The 24,001-nt window shown below is 43.1% G+C and overlaps 1 protein-coding gene across 3 annotated transcripts in view; it reads right to left on the reverse strand.

The window, feature by feature from the left end:
- The window catches only part of kiaa1328 (KIAA1328 ortholog), a 252,717-nt gene that overhangs the window by 45,435 nt on the left and 183,281 nt on the right, over window positions 1–24,001 (reverse strand). For all 3 annotated transcript variants that reach the window (XM_008119155.3, XM_008119154.3, XM_062972600.1), the window contains one exon: window positions 17,501–17,605. In XM_008119155.3, coding sequence (XP_008117362.2) covers window positions 17,501–17,605 — 105 coding nt within the window. The remainder of the gene's footprint in view (window positions 1–17,500; window positions 17,606–24,001) is intronic.

Consider the following 24,001-nt stretch of genomic DNA (forward strand, 5'->3'; position numbering starts at 1 on the left):
GCCTGCCTCCCAGCCATGAATTCGGAATTTGGAGGCTCACCTTTCATTGAACCCAGATCTCCTCATATATTTTGCAGGGCTGATCAGAGGTACCCAGAGAACATTAAGCCAGCAAAGCGTTTGGAAGCCGACAAAGTGCAAGGGCAGCAACCAGGGCCCTCCAATATTGATTATTCAACAGATGGCTGCTACACTTTTTACCCTCCTGCACCTCGGCTGAGGCCGTTGGCTCGGGAGCTAAGCCGCCAAAGTGCTGACAGATTGCCTTGGTTGGGCTCACCTCCCAGTCTTAATTGGCTACGCCATTGTGTTGCCGGTTGTCAAATACTGTCAGGTGCGAGGGGCTGCTGAGGCTCCGTTTCTCCTGTTCAAAAGGATGAACAAACTATGCTGAAGGAGATGAACAATAATGCATATGAAGATGTCAGATTAAATCCATATGAATTGAAGGACTTAGAGGAACCATTCATTCACATGGATGAATGCAACTTGGAGGGGGGATTCATGGATCTCTGGTGGGCCTCGGACATGCAGGACTCAATGAGTAATGCAGGGGGAGAACTACAGAGGGTTTGCCCTGACCCCTGCAGCCTTTTGCAAACTCAACCATCTGCCTGTAGGCCAGGTTTTTTTACCATTCCCTGATTTGGGGTATGGAAAGGAGAGAGGAATCTGGCCCATAAAGCTTGAAGCTTTTCTGGATCTCATTGGAATCTGTATTCAGAATAACATTTTTTGACATAGGTTGGAAAGTGAGATTATTGGTGGAGATGTTAACAGGAGTAATTTTTTTTGTATCAGGAGGGACTTGAGAAACTGCAAGTCGCTGATGATGTGAGAGAATTGGCCATCTGCAAAGACATTGTCCAGCAGACGCTCGGATGTTTGATGTTTTACCATCCTGTGGGAGGCTTCTCTCATGTCCCCACATGGGGAGCTGGAGCTGACAGAGGGAGCTCACCTACTCTCCCCAGATTCAAACCGCTGACCTATCGGTCAGCAGTCCTACTGTCACATGGGATTAACCCATTGTGCCACGAGGAGCTCCAACAAGAGTAAATGGGAAGAGTGGAGTCACTGAATCCTCTCCTTTCTTGTCTTTGATATGTTGTTAAGAAGCCAAAAAGGATTTTCAATATTTAATAACGTCTTCATTTTTTTGTTTTTAATTGTCAATACCAAAGCAGCATATATAGTATATACAGGAAATAATTTTTTTTTCAAAAAATGTAATATTTTTTCAATTACTGTACATTTTCAAAAAGTTATTAAAACATCAGATGCCTTTGTGACTTTTTGCCCACTCTATATATGGCGCATAGTTTAGCATGCTGGGCTTATACAGTGATACACCACAATGTGCAATTTTAGCTTTCAGAACAGAGATTGTTCCTTTATATCTTTCAACACCCTCACACAGATACCAAAAGTCTTTGCCTCCTCCAAAAAACTTGGTGAATTAAATGGATCTTTACACTGATGATAGCACACCCTCTCAGAAGCCTTGTCCTAATTTTGCTGGAAAAAAATCAATCATGTTTTGATCCTCCCCTTCGTAACTATCGGTCCTAATTGGCTCCCATAATAAACAGGAAAATGATTAGAAATTATTCTCCCTCCTTTCCACATCCCTTGAAAGTAATTCTCAAAAGGGAGAAGGGGGCGGATAGAGAGAAAAGAACCCCTCCACTACACCAAAGTCCTGCAAGAGTGTAATAATAACAATAGTAATAATAATAATTATTATTACTATTATTAGCCAGCCCTCCTCATGGCTTGAGGTGGGTCCCAGCACAGTCAAAACACACGAACATTGCAAAAAAAATCTACAACCACACATATTAAAATGTAGTTCTACAAAAGATACATTTGAAAATGTATTTCTATAAAATACACATTAAATACAAAGGACGGAATTAAAAAACAAGACACAAGTTTAAAATTCATGCTTAAAACTGGCTGGGTAGGCCTGCCAGAAGAGATAGGTCTTTAGATAGGTTTTAAATTCCGACAGCACATTTAGTTGTTGGACTGGAGTGGTCGATATAAAGGGGGTCCTTTTTGGGTTCTGGCTGGTTGGAGCAGCCACCCCCCAGTGGACTTCCAGCTTTAGGTCCTCCAAACCTAGGAAGGGGCACAATTGGCATGTCAGCCAAAGATGGTAGTAAACACTCCATCTACCTGGGCTGACTTTCGGGGAGGCGGATTCAGGATCCCTTGTCCCAAGCTACGAACACAGTCTTTCCGGGGGAGTGTAACCCCATTGAGCACTGGCTAACACCCTCCCATCTCCAGATTAGACCCCTGATGGCAAGCAGCTCTGTTTTGTCTAGATTCAGTTTCAATTCGTTTTTCCTCATCCAGCCCATTACCTCCTCCAGGCATTCATTCAGAGGAGACACACTATCCTTAGCCAAGGCTGTTTTTGTTGAAGTCGGGCCGGCAAACTATAAGCGGGACAATACGCCAGGAATTCACGCATGGCCTTTTGTGTGGAGTGGAGTAGGGCAGCTGTCGCTCGAGCGAGCAGGGCTGTCAGCTTTCACAAAAAGAAAGCCATGTAAATGTCAAGTCCCAGGTATGAAAACAATTCTTCAAATCAAGGGCCCACATATCTGGAAAAAACCTGCCTGGCACTCAGCGAAGAAAAACACAGAAAAGATTGACAGAACAGCCTCTTCCTAACAAAGTTTCTGACCTAAATCCCAACTTCAGCAGTATTCTCATCGACTCCCGCTCACTGCATGGTGCCGAATGAGGAGCGGGCGCAGGATGCGAATTATGGGAAGAGGGTTTCTCAAGACAGGCAATTTTACAGTTTCATAGCTTCTTGGACAGGGGTCATGCTGACGTGACATTAAATCATAGTACATGCCACAAGAGTGAACTTAACGTTCTTGAGTTCCCTCCACCTCTCCAGCCCAGTGGCCAATAGCACACCTATATACTCAGGTATAAGTCTAGAAATTTTAGCCAAAAATCAACCAAAAAAACCTGAATCAACTTATCCACAGGTTAATTTGTACCTTACCTCTAATAAAACAAAAGAATCAACCTCTTCTTTCATACAATTGTTTCTCATGCCACTTAGAGAATGGATGGGGTATTTCGGAACAATTATTTTCATTATTTCTGGGCACAATTCAAAGGCCTGGTTATTACTTAATAAGCCCTATATGACTCAAGTCTCAGCGATTTAGCAGATTGTATCTCCCTGAAAATCTGGAATGAGATCAGCAGAAGGCCTTCTCTCAGTCCCACCGTGATCACAAGCACCGTTTCCAAGAGGCGTATTTTAATTTGTTCCTGGGCTCCCCCATTCCAAAACCCTGGTGAGAAATCTGACACGGGAATGGTCCTCTATTGAAAAACTTCCTATCCCACAGGAAAGAAGCAGATTAGAGAGGACTACAATTCAATTCAAGGCATGACTGATATCTACATTGAAGCCCCTGTTGCCTGGAGGCCTAAATAACTCACGTTGTCCCAAATCAAACTGCTTACACTTTGAGATCTTCTACCTGGAGGTCTTTCTTCAGGTTTCACCTTTAGGCAAGGTATGTTTCATAACAAAGGAAATGATTTTCTTAGTTGTTGCAACTCTAGTATCAAAGTCCCCTCTTAAAGGGGCTCTTTCCTCCATAACAGCATTTTAGATATCAGGGAAAAAAGTCCTTACCCACCCAGATATTTTATGCCATTGGAAACCTTTCACTTGTTAAATATTACATCTGCTTTTAATTTTTCTACCTAATATGCCTGACTGTACTCATTGAAATCCTGGTAGGATGAAGGAAATCTTTTCAAACAATAAGGAAAGAATGGCTCCCATTCTCCCTGAAATATTGTTTTCCATCTCGAATACTATCAGCTTTCTTTCTCTGAACAAATTATTAAAAGCTATCTTTGCCGGCATGGTATACTGATTTGAGCAGAGCATTAGACTATGACTCTGGAGACCAAGGTTTGAATCTTTGTTCAGACATGGAAACCCACTGGATGGTGATCTTGGGCAAGTTACACTCTCTCAGATGCGAGGAAGGGGACTGAAATCCTGGTCTCCAGATTTGTAGTCCAGCACTCAAACCACTATGCCATGCTGATTTGGGATTGCCATAAGTCAGCAGGGTCTTGACGGCACACAACAACAACAACAACAACAACAACAACAACAACAACAACAAATATTTGCTTAATGAAGAAGCTTGTATGCTCTGAAAAGCAGGCACAAATTTCATAGCTTTGGTTGGCCCATCATCACAAAACTGACAGAATAGAGCTGGTTCAGACATTTTGGAGACAAAAGTTTGTAAGGAGTTTGGTCAAAAGTTGGAAAGACAGAGCAAGCAGAACAACAACTGCAGCTTTGAAGACTCCATAAAACAAAGAGAGAAAGAAATGGTGTTGACACCAAAAAGGAAAAGGATGTCAGGATGAAAAACAAGGAGTTCCTTTTTAGCAAGATTAAGGTTGAGCTGTTGGCTAGACAGCCAAGATTATGTTTCAGAAAGACAGTTGTATGAGAGACAAAGCAGAGCAGCGGATTTAGAAGTCATCCTCACAGAGATGATAGCCGATTTTGTGCAAGTGGACAAGCTACCCGAGGGGATAAGGCTGAGAAGACCTCTGAGCAAATCAAGACGGGCCTAAATCCTTTCTCTGCCAGGCAGGAGAATTGTTTCACACATACATAAAAAAGAACCCTACTGCAAAATACACACACACGTACACCTAAGTACACTGTCTTCTCCATAAAATCTAAAGATCATACAGCTTCTAAAATTAGGACGGCTGCTAAATGAAAGTTAACCTGAACAATAACTTTAGCTAAACTCCGGGTCACAAGGACTGAATATAATGAGATGAAGAATATGAAAAGGCCATTCATAATGAAATTCATCACACTACGATTGCCAGGCTTAGCTGCTTTATAACGTATAATTAATGATCCTATAAAACTCCAGTGCTCCAGACTCCTCCCGCTGCCTGCGGAGCCGTTCCTGACGCTGGGTAGGGAGAAAGAGCAGCTGCTGCCACAAACACTGCCCTTTGAGAAGCTTTAATGATTCTCTCCCAGTCTCACTCTCCTTTTTTTGCTTCTCATTTGTCCATCAGCTGCTACAGCCCCATTTCCATAACTTGCTGAGCTTTGGGGGCCCTTATCCAAAAACCAGCTTTAGCAGCTGGCGAGGCAAGATGTGCACATCCAGAGCATACGGGATCAAATGAGCTGGCGATTAAGGGCTGATCGCGGAGCCATCTCGGCTCTAGCTGCTGCCTGAGGAAATGGGTACGGGCGAGGGGCCATCCCTGGGACATAGCCACTGCGGTCCCATCCCAGAGCTCCCCTTCTCCTCCTCCTTCTTACTGGGAAACAGCCCACTGAGAAGCAACAGGGATGGAAGGGAGAGGAGGAGGTGGCATGGAAGCATTAGCATGCTATGGCTACAAATTCATGCTTCACCAGGTCACCCTCTTGCAATTTGACTCTAGCAAAGCTGGCTACTACCATAAATTCACAGGACATTCCTAGTTACCTAGCCACTACCATACCACGACTCCACATTTAGCTGCCCTTTCAATCTGACTTAGTGCTTTAGGCAAAAAACACGGTTAGTGCCAGGTCAATGGATAGAAAAACATCTCCCATTCAGGATTAATATACCGATCTGATGTGCATCATAGAGGCTCGACTAGATGAGACCAGAGAGCAGAGGTTAATCCCTCTCTTAGTATTGTCCACCAGAGTCCTCTATGGAGCTGCTGGAAAGACTCATGGCACTGAGAAGTGGAGTTGCAGTGGTCTGTCAAGATGTCATCCGCCTGTCCATGGTTCCTATCACACAGTTATCTGGGTTCAATTGTGTGCACCAGAAACTGGGTGGCCAGGATAGATTAGGGATTTTGTTGATATACCATCCACCCCTTGGTTCGACATTCTATTTTCCAGAGACAGAGGGGATGATCTTTGAGTTGGTGTTAGAGTCCCCTGGGCTTGTAGCTCTTGAGGATCTCAACACACTAAATGTCGTTTTTGGGGGAAGACCAGGCCTTCATTTCTGCTATGACAATCATGGGTCTGCCCCAAGTGGTATCTGATCCTACAAAGACTATTGGGCACACCTACACTTCTCTTTCTGTATTAGATGGGGTGAGTGAGATCTGGGAGTGGAGGAACTGGCTACAGCTCTATTTTCAGGAGCAGATCACAGTCACAGATGAAACCTGGAGACCCAGGCTCAGATCAAAGTCCAGAAGCACACACAAGGTGCAAACCTGAGACTTCAAGGGCATGTAATCTCATGAAGCACAGGCTGAATCCTTATTACCTGCTCTGACTTCCAACTGACCAGAAGCACCTCTGTCCTGCCTGGATTAAGTTTCAATTTGTTCACGCTTATCCAGACCATTCCTGACATTGGACACTGGTTTAAAACAGACACAGCTGCCTTGGAATCAGTTGATCCAAAGAGTTGCAATCTGTTTGCTAAGTGATGTTGCCCACAGGAATCCATAGCTCCCTACTTGCAATGACTCCACTGGCTACTGGTCCATTTCTGGGCACAATTCAAAATGCTGGTTTTGACCTACAAAGCCCTGTATGGCTCAGGCCCACGTTATTTGAAGGACTGTCTCCCTCCCTACGATTTTTCCACAGATGAAGACTATTCTGTTTCAATAGGCTTTTAAGGATTGATTATTGAGATGCAAAGTGGGTTGTATTATGTGCTGGATATTCTATTTCTTTTGTTTTTGAAGGGTTACAATTTTCAACTAGTTTGAAATTTTAATAGTCACATTTTAATTGGGGCATTTTATGAATTTTAGTTATTTTTAAAAAATATGGTATTGTAGATTTACCTAGTAATAAAGAAAAATGGTAAAGTAAAACTAAGGGGAGAGATGGGATTTTAAAAAGCTAGGTAGGTAAAAAGGGGGGGAAAGAAGAGAGAGAATGAAGAAAAGAAAAAAGGGGGCAAAGTTTGTTCGTCCTTCCAATCTTTTCCGTTGCTGATATTTTCTTTGGATGTGTCTTTAGTTATATTTTTTTACTCTGCTTTAAACTGCACTAACAAACTGGAGAAAAGGTGAGATAAAAATAAAATAAAATAAAATAGGGTTAATAAAATAACAGGGTAAGGGAGATTCAACCTCTGGCAGATTAAATCCAAGGAAATGCATCTCTCTGGGCAAGAAGAGATTCCCAGTCTTGGTGTAAGGAGATCCAGTATTATTATCACCCCTTAGGTTATGGGTAGAGATTTCCTAACCAACCAGTTTTTGGAAGAGATGAAACTTAGACTGGAGGCTTCCTGATTCACAACTCAGTCTTTCAGCCACTAGGCTCGGCCATTTCTCACTAAATCTCTCACACATTTACAAGCACTTTAATACCGGAGAAATAAATTGCCTGAAGATCCATCTCACTACCCGTCACCACCCCCAGCTGATCTGATATAACAAAAGACGAGTCCGTTCCTCCATCAAAAAACCCTGATCCCTCGCGAAGCGGTGGTGCTCAGATTCAAGGTTAAAGGATTAAGGCCAAAAGCATTGCGTTCCCAAAGAAAGCAAGCCAAACATCAAAAGAAACACAAAAATCAATCCTCTTCACCACGGGAGCAGCGCGAAGAACAAATCAGCCAAGTCGAATCTAACATTTTCTCTGTGTGGCTCTGGAAAAAAAATTAGCACTCTTGTAAGCATAATGGACAGTTTGGAAAAAGCTGGATACCAATGGAAAGCTGCTCAGCTCAATTCAAAATAGCCCAAGACACACCGGGATAAATCCCTGCAGGGGTAAGTTGGGTCAAAAGGGACGGTGGAGTCTACACACACATTCATAACAATAAAATCAAATCTTGCTGAAACCTAAAGGGGTGGACTCCTGAACTCATTTAGATGCACCTCTGAAGCAGGTATTTTGGCAAGCAACGGGGCATTGCGTTGCAGAGAACTCCGAGTATAGTTCTTCATGTGCTGGAACAGAGTCATGACCACGGGAGTAGAAGTGGGGGGACATGGAGTTGACGGTCTTGTCAAGGACAGACACAGCAAGAGACTGAGCTTTCATTCAATCCATTGAAGATGTTAAAGCAAATCCTGGTCTGACTGATTGGCAAATTGATCAACATGTTCTAGTGTAAGAAATAAGACCAACTTTTCTGTGTCAAGGGACTTCTGAGACTTTAACGGATGGTTTTAGGAGATGGTGAAAGTGTGCTAACGGGTAGTACATTTGCTTCATGTCTTCTTCCAAAGTGAGACGTTTTAAGACTTCATAAGTAGTGCAAATGGGAAGGAGGTGAACCAGGATAAGTCTGACTGTGTCTGATGGTGTTTCTGGAACCCTTTTTGATAATGACAAAGAGCCAGAAAGAAGTCCTGGGTCCAGTATGGCTTTGAAAGAACTATTGTATGAAAGCGAAGAGCTAGGATCTCTCCTTTGTGCTCTTGGGTCACCGAATTCCGAGAGAAGGGTCCACAGACCACCAAGAAACTTGAAAGTCCATGTAGGCTAAACATCTAGGGCTAGCTCCTGAAAAATAAAGAGTAATTGGATGCCTTCCAGCTAAAAAGTGTAAGTAATGCTGGAGGGTTAGTGAAAGCAGTTTCCATGGAATGGCGCAGAAGAGCAAATGGCTCTTTCACGAAAGGCCACCACTTGCTGAGCCTATTTGCGGCTGTAATGAGATAAATCCACTATATAGACATCTGTTATGCAACAATGGGCAGTGGCGTCCATCTGTTGCAGAGATACGGCACTTATTGACAAGTCAGATTTGTATCTACCGATAAGTCAGCATTTGCACTTTTGTGTAGATCTGTTAAAGAACATTTCATTGACCAAATAAGTGGCTCTTACTCTGGTTATTTTCTTTTTACCTGCCTCTCCAAAAGCTACAAGCGTCAACATAAACCCGATCTGGCACTGGCAGGTAAGCTGGGCTGCTAGAAGAGATAGTGACAAGTGCGTTAAGCAGAAATTTTTAGTTAACTAAAGAAAAGAGGAGAAAGGAGGGAGAAAAGCTTACCGTCCATTTGCAAACAGAGTTCACTGGGGGTTGTCAAAATGCCAGTTTAAAACTGCTCAGAAGAAAGGATAGAAAAGGGGGGAGCAGCAGTGAAAGCAAATCACGCTTAAGTAAATTCATGAAGCCCGGGCAGGTGGCTCAAGGTGTTATTAAATGCACCTCCGGAGACCGGAGCCAACTCGCAAGAGGACTGGATTTGGCGGCCCCATCTGAACGCTGGCACAACTGGCAGCTCCTTCTCCAGAGACACCCGGGAGCTGAAATAGCAGGATGTGATGTGTGTCATGATTGAAAAGAATTGACAGATGGACCCAAGAGGAAAACTGCAGAGCCGCAGGGTAGAGCTGTGCGTATGGAATAACGCAGGACTCCGGGGGGGGGGGGGGGGGCTTTGCTTGAAGAAATATACAGTTCTGCGAAAGATAGTGGAGGTATTTCCATGACTGGAAAACGAAGTGGAACAAGGGAGAAGTACACACTCTTTTGTCACTCTTTTGATTGCATTAAGATACAGCAGGAAGAGTAAACCAAGATGAGAGAGAATGAGAGAGAGAAAAACAGAGAGAAAGGGAGAGAGCGACTCTGAAGTTCAGTGGTTTTCTAAAAAGTGGCAAAAGATCTTTTGAACAAGTAGCAGAAATAATTCCCTTGACCAACACCACGTTCACCCTGCTCTTACTAGAACGGTTACGCCACAAACAAAATCTTTTGAAAAAGCCGACAGCACTCCCTTCCCAGAATGATCACCATAACAACGCACATTTAAAGAGAAGGACGTGCTATGAAATTTTGCATTTGACATTTCCAGCTAACTAAAAATATCAGAGGGAAAATCACACTCCAGGGTGAGATGGAACCTCCTCTAAGCACCCAAAAATGAGAATGACAGCTGCAGAAAATGAAGGGATGCAAAACATGCTGGAATAAGGAAGGGGGGCAACACCTCCAAGAACAGCTACACAACAAAAGGACACTTTAGCATTTCATAGCCTTATCCCATCCATCATGTTGTGCATGTCTGTGTATGCCTTCAAGTTGTCTGTCAATTTATGGCGCCCTCATAAATTTCACAGACCTTTCTTGGGTAGTTATGCCAGTTGCTTCCTCTAAAATAAGCCTACAGCACCTGGTATTGGTTGTTGGTCTCCTATCCAAGTACTAACCAGAAATGACTGTGCTTAGTCCCAAAATCAGATGGGATCTGGTGCCTTTAAGTGAGACTTTCAACAAAATACTGGACCTCAGTTTTCTTAGAATCATAGAATCATAGAATAGTAGAGTTGGAAGAGACCACATGGGCCATCTAGTCCAACCCCCTGCTAAGAAGCAGGAAATCGCATTCAAAGCACCCCCGAAAGATGGCCATCCAGCCTCTGCTTAAAAGCCTCCAAGGAAGGAGCCTCCACCACGGCCCCGGGGAGAGAGTTCCACTGTTGAACAGCTCTCACAGTGAGGAAGTTCTTCCTGATGTTCAAGTGGAATCTCCTTTCCTGTAGTTTGAAGCCATTGTTCCGTGTCCTAGTCTGCAGGGCAGCAGAAAACAAGCTTGCTCCCTCCTCCCTATGACTTCCCTTCACATATTTGTACATGGCTATCATGTCTCCTCTCAGCCTTCTCTTCTGCAGGCTAAACATGCCCAGCTCTTTAAGCCGCTCCTCATAGGGCTTGTTCTCCAGACCCTTAATCATTTTAGTCGCCCTCCTCTGGACGCTTTCCAGCTTGTCAACATCTCCCTTCAACTGTGGTGCCCAAAATTGGACACAGTATTCCAGGTGTGGTCTGACCAAGGCAGAATAGAGGGGAGCATAACTTCCCTGGATCTAGACGCTATTCCCCTATTGATGCAGGCCAGAATCCCATTGGCTTTTTTAGCAGCCGCATCACATTGTTGGCTCATGTTTAACTTGTTGTCCACGAGGACTCCAAGGTCTTTTTCGCACACACTGCTGTCAAGCCAGGCGTCCCCCATTCTGTATCTTTGATTTCCATTTTTTCTGCCGAAGTGAAGTATCTTGCATTTGTCCCTGTTGAACTTCATTTTGTTAGTTTTGGCCCATCTCTCTAGTCTGTCAAGATCGTTTTGAATTCTGCTCCTGTCTTCTGGAGTGTTAGCTATCCCTCCCAGTTTTGTGTCGTCTGCAAACTTGATGATCGTGCCTTCTAACCCTTCGTCTAAGTCGTTAATAAAGATGTTGAACAGAACCGGGCCCAGGACGGAGCCCTCCGGCACTCCACTTGTCACTTCTTTCCATGATGAAGACGACGCATTGGTGAGTACCCTTTGGGTTCGTTCGCTTGGATAAAAAGTGCTATTTCTTGTCCTCTTAAAATCACAAGCGATTTTTGTGCACTGTAAGTCACAAACTGTGAATACTCTTCAAAATATGTGCAGTTCTCAAAGACTTTCTTTGAACAAAAGTTCAAAAATGACTTCTTGCTTTTTTAGAGATTGAAAGTAATATAGAAGTGCATCTCCATTATCCTCTGCACTTCAGAATGAAACTTATTTCCTGCTATCTCTGTCAAATAAAGAAGGTTCTGGAAAGATCTGTAAGTCAAAATGCCAGGAAATACTGTGAACTGGAAGCTGCAAAAGCCTTAACTCCTCTGTGACTCACAATTATCCCCACCTACCATTGCCCATCAGAAAGACACATTCAGTGAACACAGTGAATGTCTCCATCTGCCCACAGAACATTTTATATGGCCACCTCCCCACTTGAAACAGCGGTTGTTCAAAGAAGATGGCCATATTGTCCCCACCTCTTTCCCAAAGAGAGGAGGTAGGAGGAGCAAAATACCACTGCCTCCCATGGCTTCTGCCATCTAACACTTGATTACATTCATGCTCTGCCAAGCTGGCTGGCAAAAGAGGAGGAAAGGGGAAGAAGGAATCTGCAGGTGGCCCCTTTCTACTTGGAACAACCAAGGAAGGAAGCAAGCAAAGGAACTGTCTCGACTGGAGAGAGGAAAGAGCACAACAAAACACTTGCATCACTACCATGAATGCTGCTTGGAAGGGTTGTTTGTCTGGACCACAATTTCTAGGATTTCTCCATCAGCTGAGCTCAGGGGATGTGCTCTCTTGGACGAGTAGATTGCCACCCATTAACCAAATGACAACTTAGTGCATCATTAGAATCATCGTGTTGAAATAGGTCACAAGTACCATGTGCTCCAATTGACTACCATGCTGGAATACACAGTTCCACCACTCCTGAAACATTGTGATCCAATCTCTACATATCTAAAGACTTCCAAAGCAGGAAACATGACTCACTAGAAAAGGCACTAATGCTTCAGTAGGTAGAAAGGTATAGGAAAAGAGGGATGCTCCAATCCAGGTGGATGGACCCAGTCAAAGAATCCATGGCCCTGAGTCTGCAAGACCTGAGAAGGGCGGGTGACTTGGAAGTCTCTCATTCGTAAGGTCACCTGACCAGAACAACTACTAAAACAGTGAGCCAATAACCTGTTTTATTGTAGAACAGCTCTTACTAACAGAAAGTTCTCCCTAATGTTAGGCAAAACTTTTTTCTTGCTTTGAAGGAAAAAAAATAGAATTAGTATCCACTGATTCACATTCTATTATTTATCATTTATTTATATAGTGACATACATAAATCATTTTACAATTTTGAATGCTTCCTGCTCTCAGGCTTACAATATAAAAATGTGGGCTGCACAAAGAAAAGTGGGTGGCAGTAGGAGAGGAGATTAAGTCCAGCAAATGCTGGCTGCTCTTCTTTCCCTCCAAGGCCAGGGCAGTGGCAGTTGGGATGAAGGGTGGACATTTCATCAATCTTGGAACTAAGGCACAATAGAGCCGAGCCTGTCTTTTTCTTTCTACTTTCTAGTCTTTGGAGAAGGGAGAAAACAAGCTGGCTTCATGTTAAATAGCACTCTACTCAAAGTGGTGGCCCATGGACCCAGGACCTGTCTGCAAGCCATTGCCTGAGAGTCCAAAGTGAGTTTTCATGATAGAAATACACACTTTTAGTAAATTGGCACAAACTATTCCCATCGTATTAGGAAAAACGCCCTGCCAATTTCCCACAAGAGATAGTTTAATAAAGCACAGTTCTACATGACATCATTTTGGATATTGAAAGATGGTTGTCATATCAGCTGTCAAGTCTTCTCATCTCCAAGCAAAAGTGCCCACCTTGTTAGGCCATTCCTCACGGGGCTTGGTTTCCAGATCTTTTGCCATCTGATTTGCTGGACAATAATGTCTGTGTCCTATCCTTATTCAGAGCTTATCCTGTCTACCCCTAAATAAACCTGTGGTAAGAGAGAATGTAAAACTACCTCTACCTTGGCCCAAGTATCATTCGCATTTGAGTAAAGATGTAAATCCAAGTTACCCCTATTCAAATCCAACACAGCTTTTACACCACCAACTAATCCCTAATGAGGAACAAAGATTTCCTAGTTCCTGGTATGGTAAATATGCAGACTTTGAATAAAAGAGAAGCAGCTTGAAAATTCTTTAATTCCCTTCTCAAATTCCGCTGGGGCAGAGGGAACGCGGTGCACCTCATTCAGAAGTAGCCCCACCACGGCTCATGACCCCATTGCCTTGATGCGACCAGGCACAAGATTGACGTGCTTGGTTTTCAGGAAAATGAAATATCATAAGGCTCCTAAAAGGAAGAGCAAGACCTAATTATGCACCACTTCATTATTAGCGAGGCATCTGCCTGCGTGACATTCAGTCTCACCATGCGCTCTTCAGAAAGCCCTCGCTCTCCTACCCTCGCACTCTCCTGTTGTAAGGGATTCATATTCAAAATCAAGCCAAATACAAGAGCAGGAAGAGTGGATTCCTAGAAAGGTTTCACCTCTTCCAGATGTCAGGAGTGCACACAAATGCAAGCACTGGGTGTATTGATCATCCTGAATAATTCACAGATTGCATACTTAAAAATGTAGCAAGCCATCTGCATCAGAGGGCTGGACGACAAGGGCAATGATTCTAAACAGAATCAACAGGAGGTAGTAGTATTTTGCTACTACAAGTAACTTTTGCATTGGAGCAAGTCTTAAGGGCAGTTTCACAAGTATGAACAAGCACATACTATTTGACATGGCCACCCCATTTGCCGATGTAGAATTACCTAATGCCACACTCTTGTGTGTGTTTCATATCCAACACCATCTTTACCCTAGAATCCTAGAATTGTAGAGTTGGAAGGGACCAGAAGGGCCATATATCCCAACCTCCTTCCATGCAGGAAAAGCACAATCAAAATACCCCTGATAGATGGCCCTGCAGCATCTGTTTAAAAGCTTCCAAGGATGGAGCTTCCACCAGACTTCGAGGTAGAGAGTTCCACTGAAGGAATAGAATATCACAGCTATAGTGAGATTGGTCCTCGAAAAACAAGGTCCTACAGCAAAACTCTGTGGTATTTATAGACCAGACAGCCTTCATTTCAATAGAGTTTTCTATTATGGTTCCAAATATTCATGTGAAGTCCAGGAATGTATTCCCCTGGACATTCAGAAGCTCAATCTAAACCGTTTTGGTGAGATTTTTAAAAAGCCAAGCACATCCATGCCCTCTAAGCCAAGACGTAGCAAGGTGCTTCACTGAGCGCAAAGTTCATTCTGGAGCATGATCTCTCAAGGAACGGGTCCTTCCATTCATACCAGTTTGCCTTTATTTTCCCATTGAGGACTTCCTTGATAGTGGGACCTCTCTGCTCCTGCCCTCCCAGAAAAGCGCACACACAATCCTTCACCCACTACTCCTCCCAGAGATAATAGAGAATAAATTGCAATTAGATTTGGTAATTGTAGATAATTAACTCAAAATGAGAAGTTAATTATAAAAAATATGTTTTTCGGCTGTTGATTGTATCATTTATTTCCCTTCAAAACTCTAATGTCTCGCTTGAACAAGTTTAATATTTTAAACACTTTTTACCTATAAAGGGGGGGATTGGCAAACTGAATGGCAAAATCCATTTTAAAAAAACAGTGATCTATTTAGTTGAGAATTACAATGACTCAGGGTTTCGGGGTGTATTTTATTAATCTAAAGGAAGTTCGTGTGAAGTAGAAGGCAGGAGCTCACTTTCTTTCCACCTTTCTTTTTGATGTCTTTCCCACCAAAAGGAGCAAAAAAACGTCCCTGGCATTTCAACGGCACAGTCCAGCTGCTCAGCCCATCCTCCATCCCTAATAATCACCCAGGCGCTCTTTTCAGAAACTGAAGCAAACATCACTTCCATATTCAAATGCATAAAGGAGACAAATGGACTTGTCGTCTTAGCCTCCTCTGGCTTTACATTAGATTAAATTATTTAGGGCGCATTCATCTGGTAACCTTTCCAGAGCTGATGAATGAATCCAGGAAACAAACTTTCTGACGTCTTGCTGCCAAACTTCGCAACCAGCTGGCAAGGAGACCGGGGAGCGGAGGGAGGCGCATTAATGCTGAAAAATGACTCCAGGAGAAAGTGAGAGAGATGGACAAACAAGCCAGGCTCGTGGCACAGCCCCACAACTCCCCCATGTTCGCTCCCCCACCCCAGATTTATGTGGGTGATGACAGCTTTTCATCCACCTGTTATCAAAGGAAATGCAGGTGTTTGAGGAGAGATTGCCGAACAGAATAAAGTATCAGCCGAAGACGTGCGTTTTCTAACCATCAGTTAATGCGTTCCGGACCCAAAAATATCCCACAGAGTTGAGTCAGTTCACTACCATCTATATGAGGAACTGACACATTCTTATCTACAGAAGGAAGACCATCACCCTAGCAGGAGGCAAATCTTGTTCTATAAGGAACATTAATAAGTGAAGAAAAAGATCCCTACCTTACATGACAAATTGAAAGTGTGGATCAAACTAACACATCCAAAGACATGAGGAGAACAATCAATCAATCACTTCATTCATTATACCCTGAGTTTTCCCAAGATCCGCACTCAAGGCAGCTGGTCTGGGACTCGGGCAGCATCCGTTTAGGCCAATTCTTCTGGAGTTGGAGAGTTGGACAGGAGTCAAACACACATGACCAGACCAGAAGGTTTCATGGTATAATCAGATGGAGGAATCTAAAGCCAGGACACTTTGACTGTGCTTCTGCAAAGCTAACTTTACTTAGAGGACTCAATGTACATGTATGGTACAATCTTCTACATAATTCCTCTGAAGTAAATCAAAGTGTGTTCAACAAGATTTACGTGCAGTAAGCTTTTTTGTGGACTGCGAGGAGTCCTAAAGTATCCTTACAACAGGTTCTTCTTGTGCCTGGATATTAAGATATTGGCACTGATCAAAAACAGGACTCCTTACCCAGGCATCCATTTCTGGTCCTAATGGGCCATTTGTTATTCTAGTTGAAGAGCTGCAATACCTTTTATAGTAGGACAGAGATGAGAAGAAGGCCTAGTCTTGGGTTTTGTTTTGTTTTTTACTACAATCTCCATTTTGATTAATGACTGAGCCAAGGTATAGGGAATCTTTGACAATCTCAATGCCATCATTGTCTGCTTTAAAGTTACGTTGGAAGCTCCTCCTTTGAAGGCTTTTAAGAGGAGGCTAGGTGGCCATCTATCAGGGGTGCTTTGATTGTGCTTTTCCTACATGGCAGAAGGAGGTTGGACTAGAATGCCCATGCTGTCTCTTCCAACTCTACACTATGAATCTATGATTCTTAAATCATCATTATTTTTGCTTTCTGAAACTTTAACTGCAAAACCTACTTAATACTTCCTTCCTTGACTGTACTGATTATGCTGCAAATTTAGGATACATATACTCAAAGTAGGTTTTGGTGCCAAAATTATGGATTTGATAGGACCCATGGGAAAGTTAAGAGTTATTACACAAAAAGGAGAGAGCATCCATGCAGCCTAAGGAGGTTCAACCAGCCCAGGCTGCCACTGCCATTTCCCTGCCCAGGTATTTAAAAAATCCAAAAGCAATGCCATGATGGAGAGCAGAAGGGATTAGTGCTTGTTTTAAATCCTTCCAGGATGTACTAAGCTCTTGACTATTGCCTCTATACTTAGAGAAGGGGATGTTCCATTGTTTTATAACAGTTAAGGTACATACAGGACTCACGTTGGCCTGTGGCTCAGTCGCTCCCAAGTTTTCTGGGTTGATTTTTTGACTAACATTTCTGTATGTTTTGTACATGAGTACTATATATAGGGCAATTTTCTTCTTCTCAGCTTGACACATTTAAGATACACACCACACCCCTCTACCAAAAAAGGAGCAAGCACCGTTGTTAAAAGACAGGCTACTAACCTGTGACTTCTCTGAGTGGTCATCTATGAAATCACACAAAGAGTTTGCTCTGCAGAACAACCCATTTGTGTGATTCACAGAGACCACAAAGGAGAAGGAAACTTTTCTAAAGCATCCTGTAAAGCCCTTCAGACAAATCATAAAATATACTGACACGGGAAAGTATTTAATAGGAAAGAGCAAGACCAGAGTGTTACCTTAGGCGCCCACAAGTACCATTCATCAGGGGGGCCAAGCCGCCTGCTCTCATCAGCGCTTCATCAACGAGCAGTTCTTCTGAATGAGGAGTGTGGCCTTTAAACCTGGGAGGGGGAAAGAGAAGCACCACACATCAGGGTAAACCTGTACAGTGCGGACTGAACAAGCATGCTCTTGCCCCTTCACTCCCCCACCCCCAAATTTTTTTCATTCTATACACTAAATTCAGAGGCTGGAGTTCTGTTGGTGCACCACTCCAGCATCACAGAAAGAGGGAAAGGCTGTACATATAGTCACTGTAAAGAAGTGAAGTGCTGGAGAGGATCGTCTTTGGGATGCAAATTTTGCCTGTCTTCCTTGACCCCTGATGTGTGGTCCCAGAAAAGGTGTAACCTCTGGCACTGGCACTGAATATTCACTAACAAGTGAAAACACGCCACCAGTTTACTCCTGAGTAGACATGACTACAGTTGCACCGTGATCCCCCCAATCCAGAATGCTCCATCCTTGTGATCCAGTCACAACATGGCAGCATTCGGTAGAATGGGAAAGCTTAAAGTGAAACTGGGTTGCTCAGAGAAATGCCAACAAAAGCATCAGAAAATGACTTTTATGGTTCTGCATGGGGAACATGTATCACCAAATCTTGCTATTCTGCAGATAGGTTGCCAACTGAACAAATGCTTTAAAAAGGAGTGTTGCGACCTATTCTGATACAACACTGTAATGCTGACCATCCAAGCTCTCCTCCTCCTCGGCCTGAAGAGTTCCTCCATCATATAGTTAACTTTTACCAGACAAGGAAAACCGTTTCGGCGCACAATGTATGAATTATGAACTTTGCTGTTACAAGATAGGATGACAGCTGCTAGCAGCTTAGATGCCTTCAAAGAGCATGAGACAAATTAATGAAGAACAGGCCTATCCATCATTACGAACCATGATGGCTCAACCGAGCCTCCATATTCAGAAGCAGTATGGCACTGAATGCCAATTACTAGCAAAAAGATATTGCTTTCATGTCTTGCTTCTGGCCATCCTGCAGAGATACAGCTTGGCCACTGGAAAATAGGTTGCTGGACTAAATGGATTTTGCTCTGATCCAACAGGACTCTGGCGTTTCAATCACTGTCATCTTCGGTATCATTATGAAAGCTAGCAGTTGTGTCAAATAGTTCCCTGATAGCCACACTGTTTGATATGTAAAAACTGAAATATCTTGATGGCATTAGATCCCATTTGATCCTGGAAGCTATTAAGCCTGGTGAATACTTAGAAAGAGCAACTCCTCAAATATACCAGGTGCTGTTGGCTATATTTTAAAATAAGGCAATGGCAAAACCACCTCTGAGCACTTTTTGTCTAAGAAAACTCTCCAAAATTCATTGGGGTTACTAAGTCAACAGGTGACATGAAACAAACAGAGAGAAAGACAAGCCACCTGATTCCATCTGCTCTTGGAAGCTAAACAGGGCAAGCCCTGGTTGACACTTGTGTGGGAGACTGCAAAAAAAAAAGAAAGAAAACATATGCTGCAGACTTTATTTCAAAAGATTGAACTGGCAAAACCACTTCTGAGATTTTTTGGTCTAAGAACACTATGAAAGTAATGGGGTTACCAAATGTCAAATAGGCAAGTTGAAGGCATGCATACTTAAATAAACACAAAAACTTTAAATGGGCATTTAAAAAAAAAAACACCTTCAGGAGACCTTGATACATAGAGAGTTTCAGAAAATAATAAAAAATAGAATATACAATTAGACCAGAAATCTATGTTCTAGGAATGTTTGATTGAGAAGTCTTTGCAGACCTTAATAAAGAAAAATTAATTATCTTCCTAACAACAGCAGCAAGAAGAATGGTCTTTGCTAAGACGTGGAAGCTTGACAAAACCCCAGATAAAGATGCTTGGCTTAATAAAGTAAAGGAGATAAAAGATATGGACCGATTAACATTCCTACTAAAAAAGAATACAGGCAGAGGAGTAAAAATGACTGACTGGTCAACATTTGAGGTCTACATAAAACAAAACTATAAACTTTAAGAAGAAGAGAGAAAATAATGACAGGAACTGAACAAACGGGAAAGAAAGTTTAAATAACTTTAAAAGACTGAAGAGAAATAAACAAAAGGAAGAAGAACGGAAATCCAATACATATTTCTTTTTAATTATTTTCTTTACAATTTTTTTCTCTTCTTTCTCTTTCCCTCCCGCTTTTTTCTCACTTTTAGGGGTGGGTAGTTAGATATCTTTTTTCCTATACTTTTCTTGACTTTCTATATGAAATATGTTCTCACTCTTTTGTTGTATATATAACATGAAAATCTGTAATAAAATTATATTAAAAGGAGACCTTGCACCTTTTAAAAAAAAATGTAATGCACAACTGAGTACACCCGCTAATAAAGACCTCACCTCCAAGCATTTAGGAAAGGCAGTCCAATGCAATACAATTTCCAAGTCAAATCTTAACTGCTGGTTATGACATGGAAAGCCCTATATGGCCCTTCCCAAGTTTTAAGCTCTTTGGGGAAAGGCTATCTCTTGGCACATGTGTGAATGACAGGGGAAGAAAGCATTTTCAATAGTTGGACCCAGGTTGTGGAAGTCTCCCCTTCTAAGCTCTCTTTCCACTAGCAGGCAAAGGCCTTTTTATTGAGGCAGGCCTTTGGCATCAGTTGGCAGCAGAAGCTTTTACTGGGGTGTGCTGTGCTTTTATCTTTTTTTAAATTGTGTTTTCAATGTGCTCGAAACTGTGTTCTTAATAGAATTTTCTTAGCTGCATTTGCTTTTAATTTGTTGTGAGCTACTCTGGGTCCTGTTGCTGGGAGGAAGGTAGGATACCAATTATTAAATTAATTATTTAATTAACTAAATAATAAACTCTGGCAAAGGACTTGTTCCAAAAAGGGGGAAAGAAAGTGCCTATCCGTCTGAAAAAAAACAGAGGCAGTGTTTATCTATCGTAGTTAATCTTTCCAAGAGACCCATCTATCCTCCATGAACCTAGATTGATGGAGGCAGGGGAAGGAGCTGAGCAGAGACAATAAAAAGATGCCTGTGGTCCTCCTTCTGTAGCTTTTCTGCCAACTAGCACTTTCCAGAAGGTGCAATCTTCTTGCCGAGGCTGGATGGAGCAGATGCGAGGACAGACAATAAGGAAAGCGTAATTGCAGAGCCGCTTAAGAGTCTTGTTGTTGGGCAGTAGACGCCCCACCGAGCGCGCCGACAACACTTCCAAAACAACAACATCGCTTCGTGGAGACTTCAGGCCTTTCCCTTTCTTCCCCCATTAGCGGGAACATATGCATGGATTTAAGATATTTGATCATTAAAAATCCATCTGCTCCTACTTAGTTCCTCACCTTTGTTTGTGACCCCAGCAGTCTTCTAAAGTACACAGTTCTGATTGCCTCTGATCAAACAGGCATTTTAAACACCAAAGCAAGAGAGCTAGTTTCTGAGTAGGATATCACAGACAAAAGAAGAGTTCGAGGACACCGGGAATGATGGGAGCAGCACCATCCCCGTCAGCTGCAGACTCTACTCTGCTTTTTGGCAACGGTGAGTGGGATTTACTCCAGAGGTCCTGCTGAAAAATCTCCCCAAAGAGATGTGTCAAGACAGATGACACTAACCCCTTTCAGGTATTCTCTTCCACTTGATGAAGTAGAGGGAGAAGTTGGGGTGTCCCTTCCTCTATGACTTTTACTCCCATCATCCTCAAGTTGAACAAAGTTAGGTCTCAAGAATGAGACCGCTCAAAATCCTCCATGAATCATTCTCTGTGTAGGGCACTCAGCCACAGGGAGATGCTACCGTGAATACCGTATGACCCTGTATCCACAGGGGATATGTTCCCGGACCTTGTGGATATACAAGTGAACTCCATTGATATGAAGAACGTCTGGCTCAAGAATACCATAAAATCGCACTAGAGGACCTAGAAAATGCTCAGCTAGGCTAGACACTTCACATACTTCAAAGATACAGGCGTTATTGTTCTAGGCTTTGTTCTCTGTCCAAGGTCAGAGGGACAGCTGTTGTAACCTTCCCAGGCATCTAAGAGAAACGTGGGGTAAACTATCTATACGTGGTCCAGGTCACTTTAATAGTCCCAGCCCGAACCAAGAGATGGATCTACTGCAAATATTATACTGTGCAGAGAGGAGTCTTCTCTCCAGATCTCCATTGCTGTCACAATGCATGGAGAAGGGCAGAGCAGAGGAAGTCCTGCAGGCACAGTTTACCCTCTTCCTCCACATAATTATAACTGTGTGAAAGAGTGCTTGATAGAGTCTGAATAAAAGAACCCAAAGCTGCCCTGTTTGCCAGACCTAAGCAGGACTGTTCATGACCGGGACTCTTGCAGAACTCCCGTTCACAAGGTCGCCAAAAGTCAAAGCTGATTTGATGGCAAATAACAAACAACATGCCTCTATTTTGGGAGAATACCCAACCATTAATGAAAACATTTACAGCAACCACATCAAATCACATAAACGTTTTTGAAAAGAGGCAGTGAAGCTGCTGGAAACTCAGTTTTGGAGATGATAAACCCAGGCTCCAATTCCTTCTCAGGAATGAAGCTCACCGGGTCGCCTTGGATGAGTCACCACCTTTCACGCCAACCTGAAAACTCAAATGAACTTTTTGGATAATCATTCTGTAGATTCTCTCCTCATCTATTTCGGTGAACTTTTGAATGACAGGAGTGGGCCCATGCTCAGCAGTGAAGCAATTGCTTTGAATGCTGAAGGTCTCACAGAGCTGGGGAAGACCTTTCATGGCCCAAGATCTTAGAGAACGGCTCTCAACTGGAACACTGGGCTAGACAGATCAAGGATTTGCCTCAAAAGTGGGGAGGGGAGCTTTGTAGAAGCTGAAGAAAGCTTTGTATCCGTCGTCAAAAATCTCATCCCTGTTTTACTGCAGTAGTGTTGATTTCTATAACAGGGAAATCCTGAAATATGAACCCAGGATTTGATCTGAGACCATTATGATTGAAACCCAAACTTTCACTGGGTTGTAGGAGAACCATCCTCCTCTCAACTACAGGCAGAGGTAGGAACTGGGTGAATTTTACTTCTCGTGGTTCTTGGCAATCCTGGACATCCTACCACAAGCCTTGTCTGCTGTTGCTGCAGGCACAAGTACGCAAGCATTGGTTTCACCCTGAGATGAAAGGACCCAGGCTTTCTTGCACTCCCAATAATGAAGACAGCAAGGCTGAGCCTGATTCTAATTGACTAGAATGTGGCTTACACTAGGTAGTATCCTTAAAGCGGTGAAAAAGCCAGAGAGAACAAATTGCCGAAAGGATTGAGGCCAACATCTGGTTTATAAGTGAACGCCAACTTTGTTTAACCCTATATTTAGGTCTGACTTGACCACGGTGGTTCATGCCTTAGTTACCTCTAGACTGGACTACTGTAATGCACTCTATGTGGGGCTTCCCTTGAAGACGGCCCGGAAACTACAATTGGTCCAGCGTTCAGCTGCCAGATTAATAACGGTGGCGAGTTACAGGGAGAGATCTACTCCCTTGTTTAAGGAGCTCCACTGGCTGCCGTTTATTTTCCGGTCCCAATTCAAGGTGTATACCATCACATATAAAGCCCTAAATGGTTTGGGACCCACCTACCTTCGTGACCGTATCTCCTATCATAAGCCTACCCGATCCCTTCGATCATCAGGGAAAGCTCTCCTGTCGCCACTGCCGATATCCCAGACCCGCCTTGTGGGAACAAGGGAGCGGGCCTTTTCTGCTGTGGCCCCCCGATTGTGGAACTCACTGCCCATTGAGATTAGGCAAGCCCCCACATTAGTAGCCTTCAAGAAAGACTTGAAAACATGGCTCTTCCGTTGTGCTTTTGGAGAGTAACTATGTTATATTTCTTTTCCGTTGCTCCCTCTAATATCTATCCCCTAGACTACCCCACTTCCTTATGACCCTGTTCGCTGTGGTTTTTATTCTTATGTCTTTCTCACCCCAAGTTTTAACTTAATGTTCATGTGGTCTGCCCTTGTTTTCATTGTTTCCTTGATTTGTATTGTAATGGATATTATTATTTATTGTATTGTTCACTGTGTTGTGATGTGTTGTTCTTTTATATGCTGTTTATATTGTATTGTTCTGGGCATGGCCCCATGTAAGCCGCCCCGAGTCCCCGTTGGGGAGATGCGGGGTATAAATAAAGTATTATTATTATTATTATTATTGACACAACGACGTTGTATGACACAGCAAACAAGATAGATATGCTGGGTTTTGTTTCACAAAACCACAAGTCGAACACTTCCCAAGTGTCTAGGACTGTGTGATGTATTTTCGGATGATGCGTGCAGATCCCAGCAGGGTGGCTTTTTGCAGTTGGCAGATCGTAATTTTGTCAATGTCTATTGTTTCCAAATGCCGGCTGAGATCTTTCGGCACGGCACCCAGTGTGCCCATCACCACCAGGACCACCTGCACTGGTTTCTGCCAGAGTCTTTG

Source organism: Anolis carolinensis, chromosome 2, assembly GCF_035594765.1.
Source record: "Anolis carolinensis isolate JA03-04 chromosome 2, rAnoCar3.1.pri, whole genome shotgun sequence".
Taxonomy (NCBI): domain Eukaryota; kingdom Metazoa; phylum Chordata; class Lepidosauria; order Squamata; family Dactyloidae; genus Anolis; species Anolis carolinensis.